The sequence below is a fragment of the Fusarium sambucinum genome, chromosome II, assembly GCF_050947815.1.
Source record: "Fusarium sambucinum isolate potato_lamoka chromosome II, whole genome shotgun sequence".
NCBI lineage: Eukaryota > Fungi > Ascomycota > Sordariomycetes > Hypocreales > Nectriaceae > Fusarium > Fusarium sambucinum.
This window is the reverse complement of record NC_139293.1, coordinates 4,963,701-4,989,346: the sequence shown is the minus strand read 5'-3', so window position 1 is coordinate 4,989,346 and position 25,646 is coordinate 4,963,701. Positions and strand designations below refer to the sequence as shown.

Here is a 25,646-nt window from a genome sequence, read left to right as displayed (position 1 = left end):
TCTATCCTACACGACTAGGGTAGTGTATGGCTGGATATGCTTTTGAGAATTAAACTGGTATTGACGAAATCAATTTTTGCGTCTTTGAGCCATTAGACTATAGTAAAACAATATAATGAATAAACTCTTTGTCCTAGAAACGACACTACTGGTTCAGAATGACGGTCTGCTTCTCAATAAACTCTTCAAGTCCCCATTCTGCGCCAAATCTCCCAAACCCACTCAATCCCGTTCCACCATGTGGCAGTGTCGGCTCATCATGGACTGTAAGCGAGTTGATATGAACAGCGCCCACTTGGAGTTTCCGTGCCATATTCAACGCCCTGTAGTGGTCTCTAGTCCAAATGGAAGCCGAGAGCCCGTAACCGCTGTCATTCACAATCTTGACTGCCTCTCTCTCGTCAGAAATAGCTACGATGCCAAGGCAAGGCCCAAAGGATTCGGCCTTGAAGAACATCATTGAATCATTGACGTTATCAAAAATGGTTATTGGAACAAACGGCGAGCTCAAGTCTTGATCGAGAGTAGCTGAAGACTGTACGGTCGAGCCTCTAGTTTCAGCATCGGAGATGAGAGATCGGATTCTTGACTGGCTCTTAGGTCCGGTCAGGCGAAAGGTCAAACCAGTCCTGCTTGCAAGACTCTTGGCAATCTCCCTCTTAAACTCGTCCAGAACACTCTCATCAACGATCACAAGATCTGTTGACATGCAAATTTGCCCTCCCTCCAAAATGGTGCCATGTTAGTCCCAGAAGCGAAAGATAAGATGTGCAGGAAATAAGGCAAGGCATGCTTACATTCAAAGTTGCGCCAACGATCGCAGACTCAGCAGCTTGGGCCACGTCACTGTCCTTGAGAACAATGGAGCAGTTCTTCCCACCCAGCTCCAGCAGCACTGGCTTCAGAGCCTGTCCAGCTTGTTGAGCAATAGCACGCCCAACTTGAGTTGAGCCTGTAAAGTTGACTTTTCGAACAGCAGGATCTTGGATAAGGCATCCGACAATATCAGGGGCATCTTGTGGTCGGTGGAGGATCAAGTTGACAACTCCCCGAGGGAAGCCAGCCTGTCCAAACAACTCGGCGATAAAGTAGTGAGTGCGAGGACTCAACTCAGAACCCTTTCATCATATATGTTTAGCCTGAAAACTAAAATGCAAATTGAGGCAGGGAATGGAGGACTTACTTTGAGAATAACCGTGTTTCCCATAGCCAATGGTGCGATGACTGCTCGAAATCCGAGGAACAGAGGAGCGTTCCATGGAGCAATACCCAAGACGACACCGAGAGGGCGAGTAAAAACTAAACCGTAAGATCCTTTCGCCTTGGTGGAGGGGATTGTGCCACTCAAGGCCCTTGAAGTCACTAGATATGCACACTCTTCAATATGTTTGATACTGTCTGCGATGTTGACCGAGGCCCACTCATCTCCGCAGTGAATTTCTGCCTTGATGATGTCCCTGACTTCGTCTTGACGATCACGCAGCTTCTGTGGTTTCTAAGTTAGCTGAAAAATACCTCGAAGTAATCTTTTAACATTTACCTCTGCCAGCCGGAGGAGCAGATCGCGCCTATGAGTTATTGGCGTTTCTGACCATTCAAGGAAGCTTCTGCTACAGCTCGCTACAGCTTGTTCGCAGTCAGGGATACCTGCGCCTTGAAAGTAACCATTCCCAATAGGCTGATGCTTGTGGGTGTCGTATGTCCTTAGGATCGGAGTACCGTCAATGAATAGTGGGACATGCGTATGTATCTGCCCATTTTGTTTATTGGGGTCTGATGGCACGTTCGTCATCGTAGTTCTTCTGGGGAGTGAGCTTGTGGAAATAAAGAAAATTTTTGGAGCGATTGACTTGTTCGATCAAATCGGGTGTCGATTCGTCAAGCTAGTTTATTTAAACAAAGTGCTGTTGCAATACGAGTCTGAAGTTCTGTCGATTTGACATCAAATTACAATGATACGGCTTTAGGGGAAGCGTCGGGTTTTCCGCCAGCCGCCCTGTACCATCGATTCTGGGTCACATTCTTCACACCACCTTGTTCTGACTTGGGTGCCAGGCGTCCATTCGGCAGTGCGTCGGCTCTGAGTGATGACAGGCTCTTGTTCAGAAAGCTTAGTTAATAGTACAAATAACGTCAGGAGACTGGAAAGATGTCAAGTGAAAACAAAGTAGCCTTCAGTATAGCCAGATATCATAAATCGCAGTCAATTCAGCAAATTCTACCCTTGACGCAATGCTCTATTTTTAAACACTATCTGAGTTCGAATAACAAATGCAAACGGTCTGGTTAAGCACACCTCAGAACGCTCAGCCGGTACTGTACAAGACACTCTAGAGCAATCTGTCATATGTTTGTTTTATTGGCAGTAAGGGGTTAATCCCAGTCTCGGCAGTATGTAACTCATCGACATACGCGGTTTGACGTCGCCCTCACTCCGATACATAAGTCTCAATGTCAACTCCGTCCACCCTGTAAAAGCCCAAAGCTCTAAGCATAGGCTTATCGTCAAATCTATACAGATATACCTTACTCTCTAGTCCTGCATAGTGTTGATACTTGTGCCAAGTCGGAATGCAAAACGTATCACCCTGCTTCCACTTCAGGATGGAGTCTCCAACCTTGGTAGAGCCAGAACCCTCGATAACGTGATAGACTGCAGAGCTAGTCTCTTGGATCTCGGGGGAGCTTGCACCGGGCAACAACCTCTCAGCAGAGGCTCCGATGATTCTACCAACTAGAGGAGTACTATCAGTAAACCGAGTTCTTGCGGGCATGAAATAGACCTACTCTCAGCTCCGTCTTTCTTGAGGTATTGCTTGGAAACCCAATCATTGGAACTGGCATCCAATGCAGACTGCATTCTGTCCCATGGGTAGACGATCTCTGATTCTTCAAAGTCCTCGGCTGGGTATCGTGGAGCAGCATAGTGCTCCACAAAGTGTACAGGAAAGTGGATGAAGCTGGGAAGGTCAAGCCCATCAAGCCAGATGACGGGTTGATCATCTCCGCCTTCCTCATCAGCACCTTTCTTGCCATGATCATGCCAGTTCCATGTAGGAGTGACAATGACGTCGCGAGGCCTCATAGGAACTCTCTTTCCGTGGACTGCAGTAAAGCCACCAGTTCCTTCAATAATAAACCTGCAGGCGAAGGCTGTGTGTCTGTGAGCGGGTGCCGTTTCTTTGGGCTGCACTAGCTGAAGACCAGCGTACAGGGTGTCCGTGGTATAAGGCGCCTCTGAGACTACATGTTAGCAACGCCAGTTATGAAACAGAGGGAGGAAGCATGGTACCTCTAGCGGGATTACCCAGCATAAGCACACGACGCTCGGCTTGTTTTTCTGTGATGAGCTGCCCTGCTTTAACGAGGAAAGGCTTGATGTTGTCATAAGACCAAACATGAGGGATAGTCTGTGGATTGGGTGCAGGTGGGTTCAATCTCTGCATCTGGGCCCAAAGAGGAGCTGTATGGGTAGCTCGAAGGGCTGCAACAAGCTCGTCAGAGTTCTGAATCGCTTTAGCTACAGAAGCATCATATTCGACTGAGGGGCTTTCGCCTGAGATAGTACTGGCAGAAGGCATTTTGTATATAGTCAAAAGCAATCTTAGATAAGCTTGGGTTGTTATTGCTTTACTTCGGCTTATGTTTCTACGAGAGTCGATCAAAAAAGCGCTAAGAGTATTGTTATTTAAGACAAACCTTCACCTTGGTGCTTCGGGTGTAGATTGGATGGCCCGGGGCAGTATCGGGAAGCATTCCCGATGGCATCAGACACTTGCTTAATAAAGATCACACGGCGGCAAATGTGAAACTGGTCGATAAAATGCAATTGGCAATTGAACCGTACTGAGGTACGCAACACAGTCACACACAATGAGATTGATAAGTGGAGTCAACAAAACTCAGCCGGTACTTCGCTCATCAAAATGCATCTTGCCAGGTCGCAACTAATATTGTTCATAGACTGCCGGCTATCCGTCACGTTCAATGGCTCTTCTCGAGAAGCTGCATCAATCAGATCAACATATAGATGAGGAAAAAAGAAGCCAGAAGGCTGAAACTAAACTCCGCATCTTGGTAGTTGGCGCAGGTCTTGGAGGCTTAGCCACAGCGGTCGCCCTCGCCCGTCAAGGCAACGAGGTCGTTGTTTTAGAGCAAGCATCAGTGTTAGGAGAGGTCTGTTTCATTCTTGGCGTTTGCAACCAAGAGCAATAAACTAACGGGCCTTTATTAAGGTTGGTGCCGGCATACAGATCCCTCCAAACTCAGCCCGACTACTTCTGAGATGGGGCATTGGTCCTTACCTCGACGAATACGCCATCAAGCCAGAGAGTATGACCTTTCGGAGATGGGAGAATGGCGAAGCTATCGGATACACGAAACTGGGTACCGATTTTGAAAAGACATATGGATCACCTTACTTCGTCATCCATCGCGCTGACTTTCACCGTGCTCTTCACCGCATGGCCACTGATCTTGGAGTCACGGTTGTTACTGGGAGTAAAGTCACCGAATACAACGAGGCAGTGCCATCGGCCACAACGTTTGATGGACGCGAATACACCGCTGATCTCATCGTCGCAGCGGATGGCGTTAAGTCCTGTGCGCGTGCAGTTATTCTTGGTGGTCAAGACCTACCACCCCAAAAGACTGGCTTCGCTGCCTATCGTGCTACTGTCGATACTGAGGTCATGAAGGCTGACAAGGATACATCGTGGCTGCTGAGGAGGCCAGGTATCAATATCTGGTATGTATCAATAGGTGCACCTTTGCCCTGACGATGTGACTAATTTACGTCAACACGTTCAGGATTGGAGAAGACCGTCACGTCATGACTTACAGTATTGCCGGTGGTAACTCGTTTAATATGGTTCTCTCCCACGTTGACCATTCGTCACCAAGCACATGGAATGCCGAATGCGCCCTGCAAGACATGCGAGACTCATTCCACAATTGGGATCCCAAGTTAGTTATCTCTTTTCCAGTTCATTAACGCGAGCTAACTGTTGTTACAGATTAGTGAAAGTGATCAACATGATTGAGCACACTATCAAATGGCCTCTGATGAACGGTCCTCGACTACAGACCTGGGTATCAAAGAGTCAAAAGCTCTTGGTTCTTGGTGATGCTGCTCATGCAATGGTTCCCTACATGTCCCAAGGAGCTGCCATGGCTGTTGAAGATGGTGCCGCTCTAGCTGCTGCAATTTCAAAGGTTAAGCATATCGAAGAGATCCCGGATGCATTGCGAGTGTTTCAAGATGAGAGAATGAGTCGAAGTTATGGTATGCAAGCTGCCAGTCTGGTCAATGGTAGATTATGGCACTTTCCAGATGGCCCATTGCAACAGGCTAGGGACCAGGGAATGAGGGCTGAAGTAGAGGGAAAGCCTTTCGTCGAGAGTACAAACCAGTGGAGTGATCCGATCACTCAGCTTTGGGCATATGGATATGATGCAGAAAAGGCTATCGGGGAACGTTTGAGGACCGGAAAGGCTTACTTGTAACGGATTAAACAGCCGCACTTTTATTTCATTGTATTTGTTATGCCATACTCCAATTCTATATTAGTAACCATTAATGCATCGAGACAAAGACCAATCAAGACCTAACAATAATGAATCTGTTGGTACGCCAAGTATTGGCATGGCTCAAATGAACGACTTTCGGATACCATGCACATTCTAATTCATTCAACGCCTCAAGCTGGACCGTCTAGCTGTAGGAAGCAAGACTTCTTAGTAACATAACAATTCTAAACATCGTGTTTATTTTAACATTCGCTCGTTTAGTAACAATGAGAGATCTAGTAGATATACCGTGACAGGAGCGCTTCATGTTCTTTCCGCAGTTTTAAGCCCGCTTCTCATAAATCAGACTAGAGGCTCCTTTCGCTAACTACTCAAATTTCACACCATTCTTCAAAGTTCCAATCTCAGTAATCTTGACTTCCATATCTGTCCCTGGCACGAGATACTTAGGAGGCTTCAATCCAGCACCAACTCCTGCAGTTTTCACGTCAGATGCCTCACAATTTAACGGTGATTACAGGGAGACTCACCTCCTGGAGTTCCCGTCATGATCACGCTTCCTTTCTGGAGGGTAGTACCAGAGGATAGATGTGCAATCAGATAGGGAATGGAAAATACCAAACCATCAAGTCCTGCGTCCTGTCGGAGTTCTTTGTCGATGATTGTCTTGAGACTGAGCTTCTCTGGTGATGGAATTAAAGTGCTCGACACGAGTGCTGGACCTAGAGGAGCGAATGTATCAAATCCTTTGGAGAAACCCCATTGTGGGACGCCACCGGCAAGATTTGGGTCTCTCTGCCATTTGCGAGACGAAATATCATTTCCTGCTGTGTAAGCTGCAACGTAGTCAAGAGCTTCGCTCTCTTTGACGTTCTTGGCATCCTTTCCAATAATCACAACCTAAGCGTATTAGTGAGGGCAAAAACATAATTTTTAGGTTGTCGCAGTTCAACATACCAATTCACCTTCGTAGTCTGCTTGATCGTCCTGGGCGAGTTTCGGTATAACTACGTTGGTACCGTGGTCGGCTATCGTTGTTGACGGCTTGAAGAAGATGGATGGAAACGGCGGAATCTTACGCTGAGCCTCAAGGACTAATTGAGCACATTTCTGGTCAGTACATCTTGAACGGCTATCGTTGTTTCAGGGAACAGATCAAAGCAAGACCTACTATGAGTTGCATAATTAAGCCCCACGCATCTTATGATGGGTACGTCGGTAGATTCCAAGGGTCCAAGAAGAGTCTTGACGGTCACGACCTCGTCCGTGACGCGTGTAGCGCCTGTTGTATCGTAGATGTCGTCACCCTCAATCACTCGAGCTTTGAGACCATCCTTTTCTGTCGTATCGCCAAGGTCGAAATCCGGGGCAGGGAGGATGGGCTCACCCCGTAAAATGCGTCCGTCGGTAGAGACGAAACGAACCAGTCGCTGCCAGGCCACCTTCATTGTAATTCCGTGTCGTTTGTGTGTGTGTGACTTCGACGAAGCTCACTCATTCAGCGGGCGGCTTGACTAAGGACTTATTAAACATGCTGTATAGCTTCATCCAGTGGCTGCCGCTTTCCCATGGTTTCTTTCCCGATGGTTCCCCGGGTTGGCCAACTAGAGTGACCCTGACAAAGTTAAAAGAATACGCTGTGTATCTGGTTGGTGGGCTCAACTTGACCAGGCCTTTTGCGGAACAGTGGATGAGTAACCCTGGTCTCGGCAGTGAAGGTGGGGAATGTCCAACAGGACCTGAATGCGTACAAGAACCGGCTCTCCCAACGTTGCCCCGACTATCTAATTGTCAACCCATACTCAACACAACACAACACATTTGCCATGGAATCTGGCCAAGAGTCCCCACCCAGATCTAGCAAGGACAATGCCAACCAGCCTGTACCTAAGAGGCGCCGAATCGCGTTGGCGTGTTCGGCATGTAGAATCCGCAAATCAAGGGTACGTACATGCTCTGACCCGATTGACTTGATGGCAGTTGTGAGTAACAGGAAAACCACAGTGCAACGGAGGGCGCCCAAAATGCGACACGTGCGACAAGCTTGGATTTGAGTGTACGTACGAGCAGCAGGAGACGTCTGCCAACCTTTTAATACCCAAGGAGTAAGATGCTTCCAGACTCCCAGTTTACCTACCCTAAACCGCAGGCAACTTGGGATAGCAGCCTACCTACTGATCGCCGTCTTTTCTTAGTTTATTCGCTACATTAGAGCATAAGGTCAAATTGCTTGAGGCCAGTCTGGAAAACCACAATAACAGACTCAATCGCCTGGAAAAGACACAACCAAAGCCCTTAACCTTGCACGATAAACATTCAGCTGCTGACGAACGTCAACAAGAAAATGGGGTATCAGATGATGATATAACTGTCAATGACGATGTTGTTATAAATATTGAGGGCATCAATGAAAGCTCCACCAGTCAAAGCATGACAGATGGCATGGCAGTGTCATTCGTTGATGAGCAAGATTGTGGCTTTTTTGGTAAGTACATTCAAGACCCGATTGCATGTTTACACGGCACAGCCATATCTAATTCTTTATTGTGCTTCCATAGGCCCATCATCAAACATTGCTTTTATGCGGCACATTTTACGAGCAGTAGACAAAAGAAAGCAGTTGATCAATGACCAATCACCCGTTACCTCAGTATCAGAGCATAGTACCTATGAGGGTGGTCTTGTGAGCAGCTCCAACAAGCAGAACACAGCTTCGCTGGGAGGCTCAGACGACATTTCCAAGGTAGATGCCAACCGTTTGCCCCCTGACCACGAAATGCAGAGGCTCATCAATGCATATTTTACAAACACGGGGATTCTGTTCCCGTACATCCATGAGCAAGAGTTTCTTGATACATACCATCAGTTTCGAGCAAGTGGCTTCCGAAGTAATGTTAGTAGGACCTGGTTAGGCTTACTCAACATGATTTTGGCCATGGCTACTTGCACATCGTGTTGGGAGGACACCGGAAGCGAATCTCATTTCGAGCAATCTGATGTCTTTTATCGCCGAGCTCAAGAGCTATGCCAGGCGCAAATGCTCAGAGGTACCACGCTTGAGATAGGTGGGTTCTTGTCTTGGGTTGTTGGGATATCTTGAGCACCGCATAGCTAACCAGAGCCAGTTCAATATCTTCTTTTAACTAGCCAGTATCTGCAAGGAACGCATAAATCTGTTCAAACTTGGACTATACACGGTCTTGCTGTCAAAGCTGCCATGTCCATTGGGCTTCATTCGCGGGACATCGCATCAAAATTTAACCCAGTTCAGCAGGAGATCAGGAAGCGGACTTGGTTTGGGTGTATCTTACTTGATAGGTTTGTATATTTGCGAAAGTTCCTACGAGTTCGATTGGTTTATAACCCGGGATCGACAAAGTAGACATGCTGTTGAGCCGAAGCTAATTAATCTCGGTAGGAGTCTAAGCTTAACTTTTGGACGTCCATGTGCCATACCAGAAGACTATATCCGTCTAGATCTACCCCACCATCTCCTCTTGTACACTTCGGTCTCTGAGCAAGTTCAATACCTCAGCACTGAGTTTTACAATGCCTCAATGTATATCTCTCATGGCCATGGATGATTTCAAGTACTGACCGTTACAGATTGCTCTATAGGATTATAGGGAAGGTAATAACGGCCCTTTATGGAAACAATCTTGGGTGTGACGAACAAGCATCAGACACTATTACTATGACGGCTATCATCCAGTTTGAGCAGGAGCTGTCAGACTGGCAGGATAACTTACCCCAGCAACTACGCCCCTGCAGTGCCGACGAGTTGTCACATCTTACGGGTACAGAGGCACAAAATACTACGGTCGAACGCTTTAGGGTTATCTTGACACTGAGATATCTCAATACCCAGCTTCTCCTTCACCGTCCGACATTCATTCGATCGCTGAGTGCCTTTCATAAAGGATCAAAGATACCAAATCGCAACTCACGGTCTGTAAACAACATGCAAGCTAGTTTTGACAGAGCTTTCATCCAGGTCGCACAAAATATCCTAGATATTATACACACCACATTGATGAGACCAGATCATGGGCGCCATCTTATTGGTGCTTGGTGGTTTACTCTTTACTATAGTTAGTTCCATTGGTTTCTTCCACCATAGTCGATGGGATCACTTAACAAATTATAGCATTCAGTGCGGCTCTGGCAGTGTTCGGAGGTTTGCTGGTTAACCAGGACCTTGTAGAGGAGTCAGACGCCGAGAATCGACATGACCGGGCTAAAAGGTCTTTGAACCAGGGATACGAGGCGTTGTTACAACTCAGCAGCCATAACCCGATCGTCTTGCGTTGTGTAAGATTCTTACAACAGCTTGTGAGAATAGTCAACACTTGGGGTACGTCTCGTTCTTTTCGTTATATGGCCACCGATCTCAATCTCTATGAAGCAGAACCGAAGCCTTCCCACAGCCTCAGGCCCCCGAGCCAATATTTGGAGCCACACTCTGCTGAAAACGTTGATTGTTTTGATCTTGATACAGACCTGATCTCTACTATGCCCTCATGGGATACTTCCGACCTTGGGTTTGGAGACGAACTTGAGTTGGGTCAGTTCTTCGCTAGTGACATTCAGAAATGGTTTGAGCGGGTTCAATAGGTTTCAAAAGCTATAAATCAGCCAAGAGCTAGCCTAGAAAACAATGGCTTGTTCGGTTCTGGAAGACAGGTAGTACAGGGTCATAAGATGTGTCTGCTTGGGCCGGGTCATGAAAGACTACACAAGCATTGGGTTTAGTTGTCCCGACACTGCGGAGTAGATTTCCCTACTAATGCAATCTTCTATCCTCCTGAAATTATCCTCGAAGAACAGCAATAGAACTTCTACGGCGCGGTTGATGTTAATCTATTACCTCCCGTGTTTGCTTTGGTTTTGTCCATCATTCCCTTATAGCCTGTTCATCAGAGTCAAGAACATGCCTTCTATCTACAGACTGTTGCTCTCTAGGGTCCTGATGTGGGCTATCCGCATTGTAAAAGTTTCGTAGAAGGTCAGTGGTAAAGGCAAAACAGGCAGGGTTGCGGTGTCTGATGTGAGGATAGCATGAGCCAGGTGCTGTCGTTGTTTGGCTGATGACACTTATAATGATGAGTCTGATGTCACAACTCGGATACTGATGCACACTTGACCTTGTATCAACTTAAACTTTGTCAATAATGGATGTGCTTTGTCAGCGGAACTTGGCCTCATAGACGAACATCCGAGTCTCACTACAAATTGTCGAACGAGGCGGGGGAACATCGGTACCACAGCCGATCTTTCGGCGGCCTAATTAAGATTCTAATACTTAACTAGACTAAGCTCATCCAATTGCCCATATCTGTCAAACGACATCTACCACCAAGACTCATATCATCCCCAAGCGCTAAACTCAACATGGCTGGCCACTACCGCGGTATCTCTACCAACCGGAGCAATGTCTTCTCCAATGACCCTCAATTTTCGGGATTCATGAAGCCTTGTCGCTTCGAAGGAGAAATTAACTTTTTAGAAGTCCAAGGTAACATACCCGAAGAGCTCGATGGGACCTTTTATAGGGTCATGCCTGATCCGCAATTTCCTCCTTTTGTCGACAACGACCCTGTAGGAATATTCGTTGAACAATTGCATGATACAGACTGGAATTAATATGTGCTTAGTGGTTCAATGGAGATGGCAATGTCAGTGCTTTCCGGTTTACCGATGGAAACGTTCACTTTCAGCAACGATATGTTCGTACTGAAAAGTTCCTACGAGAAAGGGAGGCAAAACGAGCTCTCGGCGGTACGTCTACGAGCTGAGATTGGCAGGAGCAATTTGCGATACTAACGTTGACTTGATCAATAGGCAAGTATCGAAATAAATACACCGACGCAGTCGAATTCAAGGTCCGCACTACAGCAAACACCAACATCTTCTACTTCAACAAGGTTCTTTTGGCCATAAAAGAGGATGCGCCACCATTCGCAATGGATCCTATCACACTCGAGACGTTTGGTTTGCATGACTTTAATGGGCAATTACCTAGTGTTACCTTTACTGCTCATCCGAAGCTTGATCCTAAAACTGGAGAGCTAGTTTGCTTCGGCTACGAAGCCAAGGGTGATGGCACCCCAGACATTTGTTACTATTCTATCGACCCTGACGGCACTTTCAACCAGACTGTGTGGTTGGTATCACCTGTTGTTGGAATGATTCACGATTTCGCTGTCACAAAGAATTGGGTGAGTCGTCAAATGTAAAGTTGCATGTCTTTCCGTGATTAACAGCCACAGGTACTCTTTCCGATAATTCCTCAGATCTGTGATATCGATCGACTCAAGCAAGGTGGAGAACATTGGCAATGGGATCCGAATTGCCCTTTTTATATAGGGCTCTTGCCAAGACGAGGGGCAAAGGGGTCAGATGTAAAGGTAAGTAAATGTTTCTTGTTGGTCGACCATGGCCTCGCATGCAGGCCGTTGATGCCTAGAATTGCTTCAGTGCTGATGCGTTCTTTTTACAGTGGCTCAAGGCACCGAATGCCTTTCCTGGTCATACAACGAATGCGTACGAACTTCCTGATGGCAATATCGTCTTTGATCTTCCTCTCACCGATAAAAATGTTTTCTTCTGGTGGCCCGATCGGGATGGAAACGCCCCCGAGCCTCATGACATCCATGCCAAATACGTGCGATTCACCGTGGACCCCACCACATCAGACCTTGATCTCCCAGCTCACGAGATTATCTCCGAATGCGATATGGAATTCCCGAGGATCGACGACCGAGTCTCCATGCGGCCTCACAACCATAGCTTCTTTGACATGATGGATCCAAAGCTTGGAACGGACTTTGCTATTATTGCTCCCGTGTTAGGCGGTGGTCACCCTTTGTATAACTCCCTGGGTCATCTCAATCACCAAACTGGAAAGTTGGAAGTGTACTTTCCGGGTAAAACACATATGGTACAAGAACCCATCTTTGTACCTCGATCAGACGATGCGCCTGAGGGTGATGGCTTCGTTATTGTTTTGGTCAACAACTACTCCACCATGTCAAGCGAGCTGCACATAGTTGATACTTGTGATTTTTCTATTGTACGGGCAATAGTTAAACTGAATATTAGGCTGAGGGCAGGACTCCATGGGAACTGGGTAGACGGAAAAGAATTGTCTAGATAACTTAAGATATTAAATTAATGAAATACTAGAGACATCGAAGGAAGATCAATGTGACATCTTAGGCAGACAAGAATCTGATAGGTATCTACAGCTGAAGCTTCTCAGATCCGGATTTCAAGTGGTATACCTCCAGTGAGGATGGTCGTCACCCAAGTTCATAGCATCTGGACCCTGAAGTCTATGATCCCTCTCGCCCCGATCTCTCTTCTTATTTTCCCTGATAGCCAGGAAATAGAAGAGAGTACAGCTGATCCCGCACACCCATACCATACCAAGACTAACACCTAAGCCAGTCCAGTACTGTGGAGCTTCCTGGGTCAAAAATACGTTTGAGGCCACAATGCCTCCAATATTACCAAAGCCGATTTGTACAGCGGATGAGATTGATCTCTTGTAGTGGCCGCTCATGGTATTGGATAGCCAGCCGAGAAGGACGGGTTGTGTAATGTAGCCGCCAGTAACAAGCAGAAACAGGGAGAAGTATCGGGCGGCAGTAGGCACATGGTTTTGTTGAAGAAGGAGAATGTAACCAACGGTAGTCACCAAAACTCCAATCATGGTAAAGCTGTATCGGTGACGGAGCTTGTCAGCAAGGAATGCTGCAGTCAAGCATCCAATAGCTGCGACAAGGTACACCGGGATTGTCAGAAGTTGAGCGCGCTCGGCAACGTATCCCATCTCTCTGAGGATAGTGGGGATAAAGAACTAAGAGATCAAGCGTTAGCTGTTGCCTCATCATCATGCCAGGCAAAATGTCGCTTTGCTTACCGATCCAACATAGCCGTTGTTGAGGATACCAAAGTATGCGAGTGTACCAAGATAGATCTTCCAATCAGACAGTATTCTCTTCCAGGCTGCCTTGTTGAGATGGTCCATCTTAGCATCACCAGAGTCCACAACTAAACGTGCGACAAGTCTGCTTCTTTCTTCCTCATTAAGAAAGCTGGCTGCTTCAGGCCAGTCAGGGATCCACCACTTCGCAACAACACCGACGACGACAGTGAGGAGACCCTCGAGGATGAAAATCCTATCCCCAACGTGTTATTAGATATATATTCGCTTAAGTTAGATCATGACATACCATCGCCAGGCCTCAAGCCCTCCAACATCGTGCATCTTGGCAATAGCGAACGCCAAAAGGCCAGAGAAAGCACCTGCTAGAATACTGGCACTAAAGAAGATGGACATTCGCCACTGAACTTCATAACGCTTATAGTACATGCTAATCAAGTAGATGCAGCCTTATCAAGCATTAGCTGAATATGATTGTCGATAGACTGGGTTCGGAGATGACATACCTGGAACGATACCGGCTTCGAAGAACCCCAACAAGACTCGACAAGCGATGAGCCCCTCAACATTATGGACAAGACCCATACCGACAGTTGAGATTCCCCAAAGTGTTGTAATAGAAGAAAGCCAAAGGGATGGAGAAATCTTCTTGATGATGATGTTGGATGGAACCTCGAAAATAATGTACTGGTTGTGAATACCGTTAGTTGAACATCTCTTATGGGCACCCCATTGATATTTTCATACTGGAATAAAGAAGACAAACAGTGCCGTGTTATAATAATTTCCAGTCATGCTGAGGGTCTCGGTCATTCCCTGGATCTTTGCATTGCCTGGTAATAGGAGCCTCTCTGTCAACCCATTTGTTCTCATCAAAGGCATCTCCAAGAGTCTACATACCAATATTGGTCCTGTCCATAAAAGAAAGGAAGTAAATTACCATGAGAGGAGGAAGCAAATGAAGATCCAATTTCCGCAGGAGCTTTTTTGTAGCCACAGGGTCCTCGGTGAGTTGCTCGATGGCAGACTCAGCGCCCTTCAATGAGGCATGCTCGGCCGTGGTCTTCTCGGTGAGATCAGCCATGATATATTAGAGAGTAAAAAGGTGTGTTGGCGTTGCTATTCCTCGTAACCACTGAATGATCTGGAGAAAAAGGTAGTGGGAGTTGGCTACTTATGTTGAAACCCGCCTTGGCGACTAGCTTCACATTCGCAATCTGATTAGTTTCCTTCCCATGTTGTGGGCACGGTTTTTGTGGCTGGACGAAAGGAGTGCAGTCCATCCGTAGCCATAACTACATACGTTGTTTCAGTACATTGTATCCCGGCAAGGGCCCGAGCAACAAAATGGCACGTAGTTGAGTAGACACTTTGTGGTGCTCATTGCATGACCAAACTTATTCCAAGAAGGATGTAATACATCCATCAAAAAACACTACGGAAGTCACTCGATTAACCATTTACATACTATTAAGGTAATTGTTACTGAATTGATACAACTTCCATGCTCGCCATACCGCTTTCTTTGAAGCATTTAGGATGGTCTCCGCACTAAAGCTGGGTATATTTACCTTGGGAGATCTGGAAATAGTGTCGCCCCCAGATTCAACTGCGGGGTATGGAGAAATAATCCCGGGGAAGAGGGTCATTGAGTCATCTCACCTGTCTAGGATGAGGAGATAGGGGAATGGGCCGCAAGCGTTACGGTAGCTTGGAAGGCAAAATGCTCATGACTACTTGTTGGACACGTGCAGGTTCCCGTGGGGCTTTCAAGATGAGAATGATATACATATCTGGCTGGATGAATAGTCCAAAACAAGTAGACATAGGTAAAAAAGACACTGTCACTCAAGAAGCCATATCTACCTATGATACAGTTATTTGTAATATGATGGCTGCTTGATGTTGTTTATGATGATGAGTTCATTCTAATTCCCTATTCTAGTGTGTCTAGTGAATCAAATACTCTGTATCACATCTCGAGTTAGAGCTAGAGGAATCTCATTTTTCTTCTTCAACAAAAGGGTGAAAGTATGAGCAATGGTAGTCTTGTCTCATCTTAGTGGAGGGATCCATTGCTATATTTGCCGACTTAGTTGCCAGTGCCATTTTCCCCGCTATCGGGCAGTAACCGCGACAAGGGTTACTCCGCCTCGGATACGTTCCGTTCGACAACCTAGCGGTAGGAAGTCGCGGAAGAATAACAACGTTTGAGACAATTAACAGTCAACATAAATTCACTGTAATTGTGCTGTACTCCAACTACTACTTAGAAACAGACACACCGAGAACCTATTCTAACAAAGGTCCATCATGTATGTGTGTCAAGAATCTCAACTCAGAATTAGCTGCTAACGTCGATTGCCAGGTACACCACGTCTTTCGCCTTCTTCGAGGCCTTGGTTGAGGCTGGGGTCAAGAATTGCTTCGTCAACTTGGGTTCGGACCACCCTAGTATCTTGGAGGCCATGGTCAAGGGCCAGAAGGAAATGCCGGATACCTTCCCCAAGATCATCACATGTCCGAATGAGATGGTGGCCCTGTCCATGGCTGATGGATATGCAAGACTGAGCGGAGAGGCCCAATGTGTCATTGTGCATGTGGATGTTGGAACGTCAGCTCTAGCGGCTGCTATCCATAATGCAGCCATGGGACGCGCCCCTGTGCTTATTTTTGCTGGCCTTTCGCCTTACACTATTGAGGGAGAGGTTATCGGGTCAAGAACGGAGTTCATGTAAGTGGAACATACTTGAGTTTTGGCTCAGTCTAACATTCATACTCTTAGTCACTGGATTCAGGATGTGCCTGATCAGAAGCAGATCGTTTCTCAGTACTGCCGGTACACTGGAGAGATCAAAACTGGCAAGAATGTCAAACAGATGGTTCGACGTGCTATCCAACTAGCTACCAGTCACCCACAGGGGCCTTCCTACTTGATGGGCGCCCGCGAGGTGATGGAGGAGACCATCGAGCCGTATTCTATCAACCCGGCTTATTGGAAGCCCGTTTCTCCATCTGCTCTTCCACAAGAGGCTGTCCGAGAGATCGCCGACGCCCTGGTCAACGCCTCTGACCCACTTGTCATCGTAGGCTTCACCGGCCGCAATCATGCGGCGGTCGAGCCCCTTGTATCACTAGCCAATACTGTCAAGGGTCTTCGCGTCCTTGATACAGGTTGCTCGGATATGTGTTTCCCAGCGGATCATCCAGGCTGGTTAGGTATGAAGTATGGAGTCGATTCCGCCATTGAGAATGCAGACGTCTTTCTTATCCTTGACTGCGATGTTCCGTGGATTAACAAGCTGTGCAAGCCTAAAAGCTCAGCAAGAATCTTCCACCTCGACGTCGATCCTCTCAAAGAGTCAATGTTAGTTTTCTACATCGATGCTGAACAGAGGTACCGCGTGGATGCTGAGTTGGCCCTGAAGCAAATCACCGAGTATCTACAAAACAACCTCGCAGAGAAGCTGTCGAGCGTTAAGTTTGACCGCCGTGCCCATGACCTATCAAACTCGTACAGAGAGCGCATTCGGACCCTCGATGAGCGATCTAGGCCCCTGGACTCAGGTAACCTCACGACCGACTATGTTTGCGCCACGCTGCGCCAAAGGCTGCCCCAAGACACAATCTGGGCTGTGGAGGCGATTACAAATGCCATTTTTGTCGCGGATCAGATCCGAGCAACCATTCCAGGACAGTGGATTCACTGTGGAGGCGGAGGTCTCGGTTGGAGCGGTGGTGGTGCGTTGGGGATCAAGCTTGCCGCAGACGCCGCTGATGCCCTGGTTCCTGGCAAGCGTAAGCGATACGTAGTGCAGATTGTTGGTGATGGATCCTATATGTTCAGCGTCCCATCAAGCGTGTACTGGATCTCCGCACGCTACGGAATCCCAATCCTCACCATCGTTCTCAACAACCTTGGCTGGAACGCGCCACGGAGGTCTATGCTTCTTGTACACCCCGATGGGCCTGCTTCACGAGCGACGAAGGAGGAGCTCAATATCTCGTTTGCGCCGAGTCCAGACTATGCTGGCATTGCCAAGGCTTCTAGTAATGGGCTAATATTTGGTGCTCGAGCAGCTAATTCAGCCGAGTTCTTGGAGGCCCTTGAGGGGGCTGTCGAGAGTCTCGACCGGGGTGTTTCGGCGGTATTAGATGTTGCTATATAGACGTAAACATAGAAATTGAGGATATTAGTTATAAACTGCATTGAGACATAGTATGTTTCTCGTTGTCAGCCTTGCATGTGACATGGGGGAATAGCTCATGACGGTGGGTTGACATTGTTGATACGAAGTCTTTGGGACTCTCAACACTTCCTCAATCCAAAGTACATTAAGGAGACATAACGTCAGACGCAAACAAATATAGGTTAATTTTACGTTGATACTACCAAGCGTCTCACTGAACCATGACGGAAGCCGCTAGCATGCATTTAAATAAAAGTTTCTTATGGCTATGCTGCTGTTCATTTCCGATCAAAGATCTTTCCAGGGTTCATCAACCAATGCGGGTCTAAACTCGTTTTAATTGCCCTCATCACCTGAATGGGTGCTTCACCAACCTCCTCTCTCAGGAAATCCTTCTTCCCTAGACCGATACCATGCTCGCCCTTGTAATGTTAGAACCGGAAGCTATTGTGGGTAAGGGGAAGCCTACCGTGCATGTGCCATCCATTTCCAGAGCGCGAAAAACCATCTTATCGACACACTTCTCGACTTCGTCACGCTGCTTGTCTTCGAAAAGAATTGTCTCGTGAAAATTACCATCACCAATGTGACCCAAAATGCTTCCAAATAGGCCAAGCTCAACAAGGTCTTTCTTCGATATATCTACAAGTGTTGTTAGTCAGGGGTGCTTCGTAGTCACAATGTAGATCACAATATACCTATCAGCTCCGACACTCGAGACAATGGCACTGCCACATCCGTAGACCATACATGTCCATCTGTCTCTCTTAGTGCCATCATACTCCATAGTGCTTCTTTGCGAGCTGACCACAAAGCTTTCTGCTTATCCGGATCGCTTTCGAAGAGAAAGCTTTTCACCTGGTGATTCTTCGACATACCTTGCACACGAGCGATACTGTCCTTGACAACGGCATCACTGCCGCTGAACTTGAAGAACAATGTAGGAACTTCACTCCAATTTCTAGAAGTGGCACCCATTTTGTTGATCACACTCATGAGAACCTCATCAAGAATCTCAACGGCGCTGATGGGTACGCCCCGACGGATGACTTCAATTGCCATACTCGCAGCAGCCTTGACGGTAGGAAAGGTGACGACCGCAATGCCGGTATTTTCTGGGATCGGGGCGAGTTTGAGAGTAGCCTCGGTTACGAAGCCCAAGGTTCCCTCGGACCCAACAAAGATTGAATTGAGGTTGTAACCAGCTGATGACTTTCGCGGTCTTCTGCGAGTTTTTAGAATAGTTCCGTCGCTCAGGACTACTGTGAGGTTCACCACCCAATCTTTCATTGTGCCATATTTCACAGCGTTGGTGCCGCTGGAACGTGTTAGTTGTATGAGACGAGGTGAATACCTGTTGATAAGGACCCCTTACCTGCAGTTGGTACCGATCATACCACCGATTTGTGCCTTATTTGGTGAATCAGATTATCTGTTCGAGCAGTAAACACACAGGGAAAACACTTACAGATGGACCCGGATCAATTGGGAAGAAAAGACCAGTATCTTTGATCTTCTCATTTAGATCCATCCACGGCACAGATGGCTGGACGACAACGTTGAGACTAAGATAAGTCTTAGCATCTACTACTCTGAGTTTTGCAATAAACTTACTCGTCTGCATGAACCTGCAGAATCTGGTTCATGTTAACAAAATCAACGCTCACGCCACCGAATGGAGCTGAGAAGTGGCCCTCAACACTCGAGCCACCCGAATATGGGACTTTTTCCGTATCAGCTCAGTTCTTGCCGTCAAGTTTCGAATACTCACTCATAGGAACGCGCCTTTTATGACAGATTCTGGCAATGATTGCGACCTCCTCTGTTGATGTGGGGAATGTGACTGCAACAGGTAGTCTGTCAATATTAATAGTAGACCAGTCAGAATAGCCGTGAGAATATAAAATTTCATCCTCAATGCTCACGGCATCTTCTCCGAGTGCCTGCCTGATTTCTTCGACGGCCTACAGATATTAGCGAATCAAACTAAGTAGTCAATTGAAAGTTAGTTGCACTCACCAGTTCCATCTGTTCTCGGGTTGCATATGTTGAGTCAGTCTCATCTCCCTTGCTGCCGTAACCCATAATCGACAAAAGGAACCCTCCTGCAACGGTGGTTACTGTTGCAGATAGCGTGGAAGCCAGCATGATGGGCTTTCTTGATTGACGTTCATGATTATTATGACTTTTGGATTCATTCTGTTGCCTACTCCCACTACTATGGAAGGCATTGATTGACCGTGCTGGTAGGCGAGAGATCGTTGAGGTGATTAGCCTTCTCGCTTGCCGTGACAGAGGGCGGATCGAAGACTTCAGCATGGTGGCAACTGGTGGGGAAGAATTGGATTGTGCTGCAAAGTGAAGGATTAAACGGCAAGATGACCATCGCCTGGATAGATAGCAGGTCAATTCCGCAGTAATTATTGGGCCCGGACTACTGAAGGATAACCGTACAGCAAGATTGGGACTGTACCGGATGAGGCAAGGAATGGAAACTGGCACGGATGGTTCCCGGATGGTCGAAAGCCGAAAGCCGATAGAACTAGTGGCTGGGTTCGGGTACAGCCCGTGAAAAGATCAATCTCCCCCTCCACCCTCTCGTCCAAATAATCTCTGTTCTCCGGGTACTGTTCAGCCAACGCAATGCCGTCTGATACGATAGACGTTACCACGGATCCTGAATTGTCGATGCAAGATGCCGACAGCACAATCTCGGTCTCGGGTTCAAGTCGCCCCACGAAGCGGAAAAGAGTTGCATTAGCATGCGACAATTGTCGGGAGCGAAAGGTCAAGTGCGATGGCTCTAAACCCATCTGTAGCCCCTGCAGCAAACGTGGAGAGCCTTCTACTCGGTGTATGTACACTGTTATTACAGGAACAGCCAAGCACCTGAGCGAACAGGAGTAGGCCATTGCCATGATCGAATCAATTGAGTTAAAGTGGTAACCCTTCTTAGATACATCGTGTCGCTGCAGAAGCAAGTTACAGATATGCAAGAAGTTATAGATCAGTTTCGAAGAGAAGCAGAAGTCAATGCTATCGCCGCCGCCGACTTGAGGGAGTCAAGGAGCCCCAGAGACGGGCCACCAACAGCTTTAGGTGCAACAGGCATAGCCTCGGGTACCACCCGTGCCGCTACTGGTACAAGTGCAGGGGTCTCTGTCAGAGTGCCCGAGGCAGGTGGACCCAGTCCTGTGAGTGCTATGGGGGCTACGACTCTAACCCAGAGTGGCCAGGAGGATGGATTCTTTGGTCAATCGTCGGTTCATTCGTTGCTACGTGAGGTTTCCCACCCTCAATCTCGAAACTCAGCTCCGATTGGCGATAGAACAAAGACATCTACCTCGATATCCGTGTCGGGTCTATCTACGGCGGCATTGTGTTCGCCTGACTTTGCCCTTCCTCCACGACAAGTTGCTGACAGAATCCTTGACCTGTATTTCAACAGTGTTCACATCTTCTACCCTTGGACACACTCTGTTAGCTTCAAGAAGCGATATGAAACACTGTGGGAACCAAGTGCTTACCCAAGTCCTCAGACTAGTGAGTCAGGAGACATCGGTCTTGGGGGCGAACGATGCTCCGAGTCATCTTTCTTTTGTGCTCTCAATGCCATGTTTGCTCTTGGCTGTGAGTTCTCAGACTTTCCCCAAAAGGAAATTGCGTCAGCAAACTTCAGTTCGCGCATGAGGAATCTATTACAGGTTGATATCCTCGACAAAGGCGATTTATCCCATGTTCAAGCGTTGCTTCTTGCTTCGCAATTCGCCATATCAAGTGAGTACCCTACAAGATGTTATAATCTCGTCGGGTTAGCTTGTCGGATCGCTGTTGGGTTAGGTCTTCACACCGAAAGATATGCCGGCAAACGATCGAATCTGGAAAATGAAGTACGTCGTAGGGTCTGGTACGGGTGTTTGCAAATGGAAATGACCATTTGCATGACATTAGGCAGACCTCCAGTCCTGGAAATGACAGACGATGTTCTCATCCCATCCGCCGTTGATGATGACTTCATCACTGGTGAAACTGCGTGCTGCCGCCAACCTGAAGGTACCATATCACAAAATCTGTTCATGGTAGAAAACATACGGCTAGCCAAAGTACTAGGCAAGATCCTTTCGTCCGTCTACTGGCAGAGTTCTCCGTCCGACTTTAGCACCCTGGTCCGCCTGGAAGGCGTCCTTGAGGAGTTTAGTACATCTCTGGTTGACGCCCTGAGATGGTGGGACCGTGGGTCAGAGTCACAAGGCGCACTCACTCATCGAGACCATGTCCTTAGGAGACAGCGAAATGTTCTTCATGCAAGATTTCTTCACCTCAAAATTTTACTGTACAGACCCAGCTTCAGTTCTTACTGCTCATCTGTAAGACGCGCGTTCCAAGGCCAAGACACAGAGACAGGGTCTGGTCTGGGCGACGATGGGCCTGAAGTCAACACGCTACAAGCAGCATTCCAGTCTCAGTGTGCTACAACGTGTGTCAAAACCGCTTATGACTTGTCAGTTTCTCTGCTATCTGCGAGACAGGACGATGCCACTGGTGCATGGTGGTTCAGTCTATTCTGTATGCTCCTATAATTCCAGATCTTTGGTGCTTTGTTCACTGACATAATGCTAGATCTTATGACGTGCGGCGGTATAATCATTCTCGCCGAATCTGCTCAGACTGCTGGTAGTAAACATTTCAATCAAGCCCAACTTGATGCCACATGGGAGAATACCACCATGCTGCTACGGCTTATCGGACGGGAGAATGCCCGTATAAAGGGATATCTCGACCAGTTGCTTCAGTTGAAAGGACAAGCCCGCTCTACAAACTTCTGTAAGTTCTTATATCTATTCGATCCAACGACTCTTGATCAATGCAGGCTGACAGACCATGCGAAGCAATACGCAACTCAGGAGAAGCAACGAGAGTGGCTTCCCGATGGCCATCTACCGGTCCTGGTGATGCTCCATATGTAGACTTGAATCAGAATGGAGCTTTGGCTCCATCTACGGAAGACCAAGCAGTACAAGGAGAGCTCATGTCGCTGTTGTTCCAAGACAATTGGGACTGGAGTCTTGAGGGTAATATGCCCACTTATGGTGGTTTCGGATTTGGCGACGAATCTATCTTTCCTCTATCTGGTTGGTCTACATAAATACAGATAACAGACTATTGAGAGCAGCCGGTTCGTTGTATTACAGCCCTGTCCACAAATGTGATGTTGCATTTGTAACAGACAAAGTCTCGAGAACCTCAACAGAGCTGAAGGCCAGATGTATCAAGAACTCCCCTCCTGGAATCTTCCATTTTCCTTCCGTTATGTCGAAGTAGCTAAAGGCGTACTTATCAAGCTTGAACATGACGTTTTTGGTCTGACCAGCGGATACAAGCACCTTATTGTATGCTTTGAGCTCCCTGAAGGGGCGATGAGTTCCGTCGCAAGGAGGCAGAGTGACATATAACTGGATCACTTGTTTGCCGTCCCTATTACCTGTGTTCTCAACTTGAGTTGATACTGACACTGCTATCTCCTCTGTGCTACTAAAGCATGAGGTGAAGCTAGGCTGTCCCTTCAGCGCAAAGGTCGTGTAGGAGAGACCTTCCCCGAAATGGAACTGCGGCCTGGGTGCTGACTTGTCATCGTAAAAGCGATAGCCGACCTTGAGACGCTCTTCATAGTTCAAAACAAGATCGTCGTTGCAGGGGAAGTTGGGATAAGCTGGATTATCTTCGTTCTTTCGTGGCCAAGACATGGGTAGTCGTCCTGATGGGTTGACATCTCCAAGAAGAATACGAGCTATGGCATGACCACATTCTTGGCCAGCGAACCATGCCTGAAGGAAGGTGGGAACTCGGTCGATGAAAGGAGATACTGTAACAGGAGACCCAGAGAGGTTGACAACCACAGTCTTTGGGTTGCGAGCCACAACAGCGGCAATCAGATCATACTGGACAGAGGTCAGGTCCATCGTATCGCGATCGTAACCTTCCGATTCTATCTCGTTGGTTGTACCAACAAAGACGACTGCAACATCGGAGGAACCTGCCGCATCAGCCGCATCATTAATGGCTCTGGGAATATCCACATATTCCATGAACCGAAGTGAGGCTCCCTGAAACATTGTTCCACCAATTTTGGAGAGAACATTCTTGTCTGTGGCCCAAGATTGTAAGTCGACCTTGTATTCCCGGCCTGCAGTCATGTTGAAGGTAAAACGACGTTCAATCTTGGCCTTGTAGAAATAAAAGGACTCTGGCAACATAACTGGTTCCTGCGGACGGTGGAACACCTTTTCGCCATTAACAAGGACATCAGCCTTACCGGTAGTAATGACAGAGAAGGTATGATCACCGCTTGCCGTTGGTGTTAGAGTGAAAGACATGCTGCTACAGTAATCCTTGCTGAGATAGTCAGGCCAAGCCTCCTTAATCATGTACTCGGGAAGTGCGATGGTCTGTTCATGGGTAAGATTATCTCCGACCACCGAACCGTTAAACCATCTTAGTCGGACTTCTGAAATTGAGCCCGGCACAGCATGAGGCAAGGCTCCAAAGACAGGAACACCTGGGGCAAATCGACAAGAGACCCCTCGCGATTCAAGACCTTGGTGCGGTGAGATGATATGCTGTGCTAGAACCTTTGCGCTGCCACCACCGCCAATACTTGGATTCGTGGCGAAATGGCCAATTACAGCAACAGAATCTTGTGCTGATAACGGAAGAACGTTGTTGTCGTTTTTTAACAGAACCATGCCATCGGCTGCAACAGCTGTGATGTACTCAATTCGAGCTGGATCCTCAACAGAACGCTCGGGTTTCTCGACAGGATCATCGAAACGGCCCGTTTTCTTTGCCAAGTCTATAACTCTGCCGACACTCTTATCGAGCACTTCAGTAGACACGTTCCCTGCTTCTATCTCGGCTAGAAGCTTCTTCCCCCGCCATCTTGTTGGGCCAGGCATCTCAACATCCATGCCTGCATTTAGTGATTTGGCGGTTGAGTAGGTTCCCATCCAGTCGGATATGACCAGGCCGGGGAAGCCCCATTCCTTGCGCAGGACTTCCTCCAAGAGCCAATGGCTGTCTGCACAATACTCCCCGTTGAGGCGGTTGTATGAAGTCATGAAGCACCAAGGGTCCGAATCGCGAAGCACAAGCTGGAAAGGCAGCAAGTAAATTTCACGTAGGGTCTGCATATCGATGTTTGATGTCATCTTGGTTCTGGACTTTTCTGAGTCATTGGCGACAAAGTGCTTTGGCGTAGCTGCGATCCCTTGACTTTGGCAACCACGAACAAAGGCAGAGGCCAGAGTACCAATTAGGTAGGGGTCCTCTGAGTAAGTCTCATAGTTACGTCCACCGAGAGGAGATCGGATTATGTTCATAGTTGGTGCTAGTAAGACATTGGCAGACTTTGTGATTGTCTCCTTTGCGATCTCCTCTCCCATGCGGTACGCTTGATCTTGGTCAAATGAAGCTTCCAGGGCAGTTGAGCAAGGGAAGCATGCAGCGGTAATACCACTTACATAGCTCTCACCTCGTGCACCATTGGGTCCATCGCTCGTTTTGATGTGAGGTATAAAGACGTCGTCTCTTTTGATAGTGGGTGTACGCCACCAGTCAACAGCTGCAAGGAGAGAGACCTTCTCCTCGACAGTGAGCTTGGAAACGAGGTCGACAGTGGATTGGGATTCTGTCATGATAAGTGGTGAATGTCAGCTAACTTGTTGACATCAAGTAGAAAGTAGACTCTCTTTTCTTATGTCAATGATTTGACTGGGTCATTATCCTTCGCCGAAACGACAGCCGACATGTTGGAACTTGGAAGCGGAGAACGAGGAGTTTCCATGGTGGAGAAACGTTCGGGAAGCAGCCGGTGCTCGAGTCAGAACCAGAATCAAGATGCTTTCGGGAAGCATCCGCTAACCTTCAACTCTCAACCCTTACTGATCTTCAGTGGTCATAGTTTGCGGGTATTGCAAGCCCCA

General features: G+C 47.6%; 11 protein-coding genes across 11 annotated transcripts; 5 read left to right on the top strand and 6 right to left on the bottom strand.

Moving 5' to 3' along the window:
• Positions 1-145: 145 nt before the first annotated feature.
• FSST1_008587 (aldehyde dehydrogenase domain-containing protein) lies at positions 146-1,792 on the bottom strand (the record flags this gene model as incomplete). The annotated part of the gene is made up of 4 exons (XM_083225483.1): positions 146-724; positions 798-1,118; positions 1,184-1,486; positions 1,541-1,792. The coding sequence occupies 4 exons, from the start codon at positions 1,790-1,792 to the stop codon at positions 146-148; spliced, it is 1,455 nt and encodes a 484-aa protein (XP_083084548.1).
• A 637-nt stretch (positions 1,793-2,429) lies between these two features.
• FSST1_008586 (RmlC-like cupin domain-containing protein) lies at positions 2,430-3,581 on the bottom strand (the record flags this gene model as incomplete). Its single annotated transcript, XM_083225482.1, has 3 exons — positions 2,430-2,734; positions 2,788-3,243; positions 3,293-3,581. 3 exons carry the CDS (start codon positions 3,579-3,581, stop codon positions 2,430-2,432), a joined length of 1,050 nt encoding a protein of 349 aa, XP_083084547.1.
• A 292-nt stretch (positions 3,582-3,873) lies between these two features.
• On the top strand, positions 3,874-5,505 carry FSST1_008585 (uncharacterized protein; the record flags this gene model as incomplete). Its single annotated transcript, XM_083225481.1, has 5 exons — positions 3,874-3,909; positions 3,964-4,176; positions 4,236-4,747; positions 4,810-4,965; positions 5,016-5,505. 5 exons carry the CDS (start codon positions 3,874-3,876, stop codon positions 5,503-5,505), a joined length of 1,407 nt encoding a protein of 468 aa, XP_083084546.1.
• A 391-nt stretch (positions 5,506-5,896) lies between these two features.
• On the bottom strand, positions 5,897-6,977 carry FSST1_008584 (fumarylacetoacetate hydrolase family protein; the record flags this gene model as incomplete). Its single annotated transcript, XM_083225479.1, has 4 exons — positions 5,897-6,003; positions 6,060-6,429; positions 6,487-6,623; positions 6,701-6,977. The coding sequence occupies 4 exons, from the start codon at positions 6,975-6,977 to the stop codon at positions 5,897-5,899; spliced, it is 891 nt and encodes a 296-aa protein (XP_083084545.1).
• A 378-nt stretch (positions 6,978-7,355) lies between these two features.
• On the top strand, positions 7,356-10,143 carry FSST1_008583 (c6 zinc finger domain-containing protein; the record flags this gene model as incomplete). The annotated part of the gene is made up of 8 exons (XM_083225478.1): positions 7,356-7,472; positions 7,534-7,634; positions 7,725-8,014; positions 8,088-8,594; positions 8,655-8,847; positions 8,948-9,088; positions 9,136-9,620; positions 9,677-10,143. 8 exons carry the CDS (start codon positions 7,356-7,358, stop codon positions 10,141-10,143), a joined length of 2,301 nt encoding a protein of 766 aa, XP_083084544.1.
• A 777-nt stretch (positions 10,144-10,920) lies between these two features.
• On the top strand, positions 10,921-12,685 carry FSST1_008582 (retinal pigment epithelial membrane protein-domain-containing protein; the record flags this gene model as incomplete). The annotated part of the gene is made up of 5 exons (XM_083225477.1): positions 10,921-11,127; positions 11,184-11,307; positions 11,371-11,747; positions 11,823-11,936; positions 12,029-12,685. 5 exons carry the CDS (start codon positions 10,921-10,923, stop codon positions 12,683-12,685), a joined length of 1,479 nt encoding a protein of 492 aa, XP_083084543.1.
• A 114-nt stretch (positions 12,686-12,799) lies between these two features.
• FSST1_008581 (major facilitator superfamily domain-containing protein) lies at positions 12,800-14,561 on the bottom strand (the record flags this gene model as incomplete). Its single annotated transcript, XM_083225476.1, has 6 exons — positions 12,800-13,390; positions 13,454-13,712; positions 13,767-13,926; positions 13,984-14,164; positions 14,225-14,310; positions 14,378-14,561. 6 exons carry the CDS (start codon positions 14,559-14,561, stop codon positions 12,800-12,802), a joined length of 1,461 nt encoding a protein of 486 aa, XP_083084542.1.
• Positions 14,562-15,790: 1,229 nt separating this feature from the next.
• Positions 15,791-17,646, top strand: FSST1_008580 (thiamine pyrophosphate enzyme, N-terminal TPP binding domain-containing protein; the record flags this gene model as incomplete). Its single annotated transcript, XM_083225475.1, has 3 exons — positions 15,791-15,798; positions 15,846-16,211; positions 16,263-17,646. 3 exons carry the CDS (start codon positions 15,791-15,793, stop codon positions 17,644-17,646), a joined length of 1,758 nt encoding a protein of 585 aa, XP_083084541.1.
• Positions 17,647-17,945: 299 nt separating this feature from the next.
• Positions 17,946-19,815, bottom strand: FSST1_008579 (uncharacterized protein; the record flags this gene model as incomplete). The annotated part of the gene is made up of 8 exons (XM_083225474.1): positions 17,946-18,089; positions 18,137-18,309; positions 18,366-18,985; positions 19,043-19,077; positions 19,136-19,232; positions 19,282-19,390; positions 19,439-19,631; positions 19,687-19,815. 8 exons carry the CDS (start codon positions 19,813-19,815, stop codon positions 17,946-17,948), a joined length of 1,500 nt encoding a protein of 499 aa, XP_083084540.1.
• Positions 19,816-20,310: 495 nt separating this feature from the next.
• On the top strand, positions 20,311-22,813 carry FSST1_008578 (transcription factor domain-containing protein; the record flags this gene model as incomplete). The annotated part of the gene is made up of 4 exons (XM_083225473.1): positions 20,311-20,570; positions 20,624-22,233; positions 22,288-22,491; positions 22,557-22,813. The coding sequence occupies 4 exons, from the start codon at positions 20,311-20,313 to the stop codon at positions 22,811-22,813; spliced, it is 2,331 nt and encodes a 776-aa protein (XP_083084539.1).
• A 40-nt stretch (positions 22,814-22,853) lies between these two features.
• On the bottom strand, positions 22,854-25,358 carry FSST1_008577 (glycoside hydrolase superfamily; the record flags this gene model as incomplete). Its single annotated transcript, XM_083225472.1, has 1 exon — positions 22,854-25,358. The coding sequence occupies one exon, from the start codon at positions 25,356-25,358 to the stop codon at positions 22,854-22,856; it is 2,505 nt and encodes an 834-aa protein (XP_083084538.1).
• Positions 25,359-25,646: the final 288 nt, after the last annotated feature.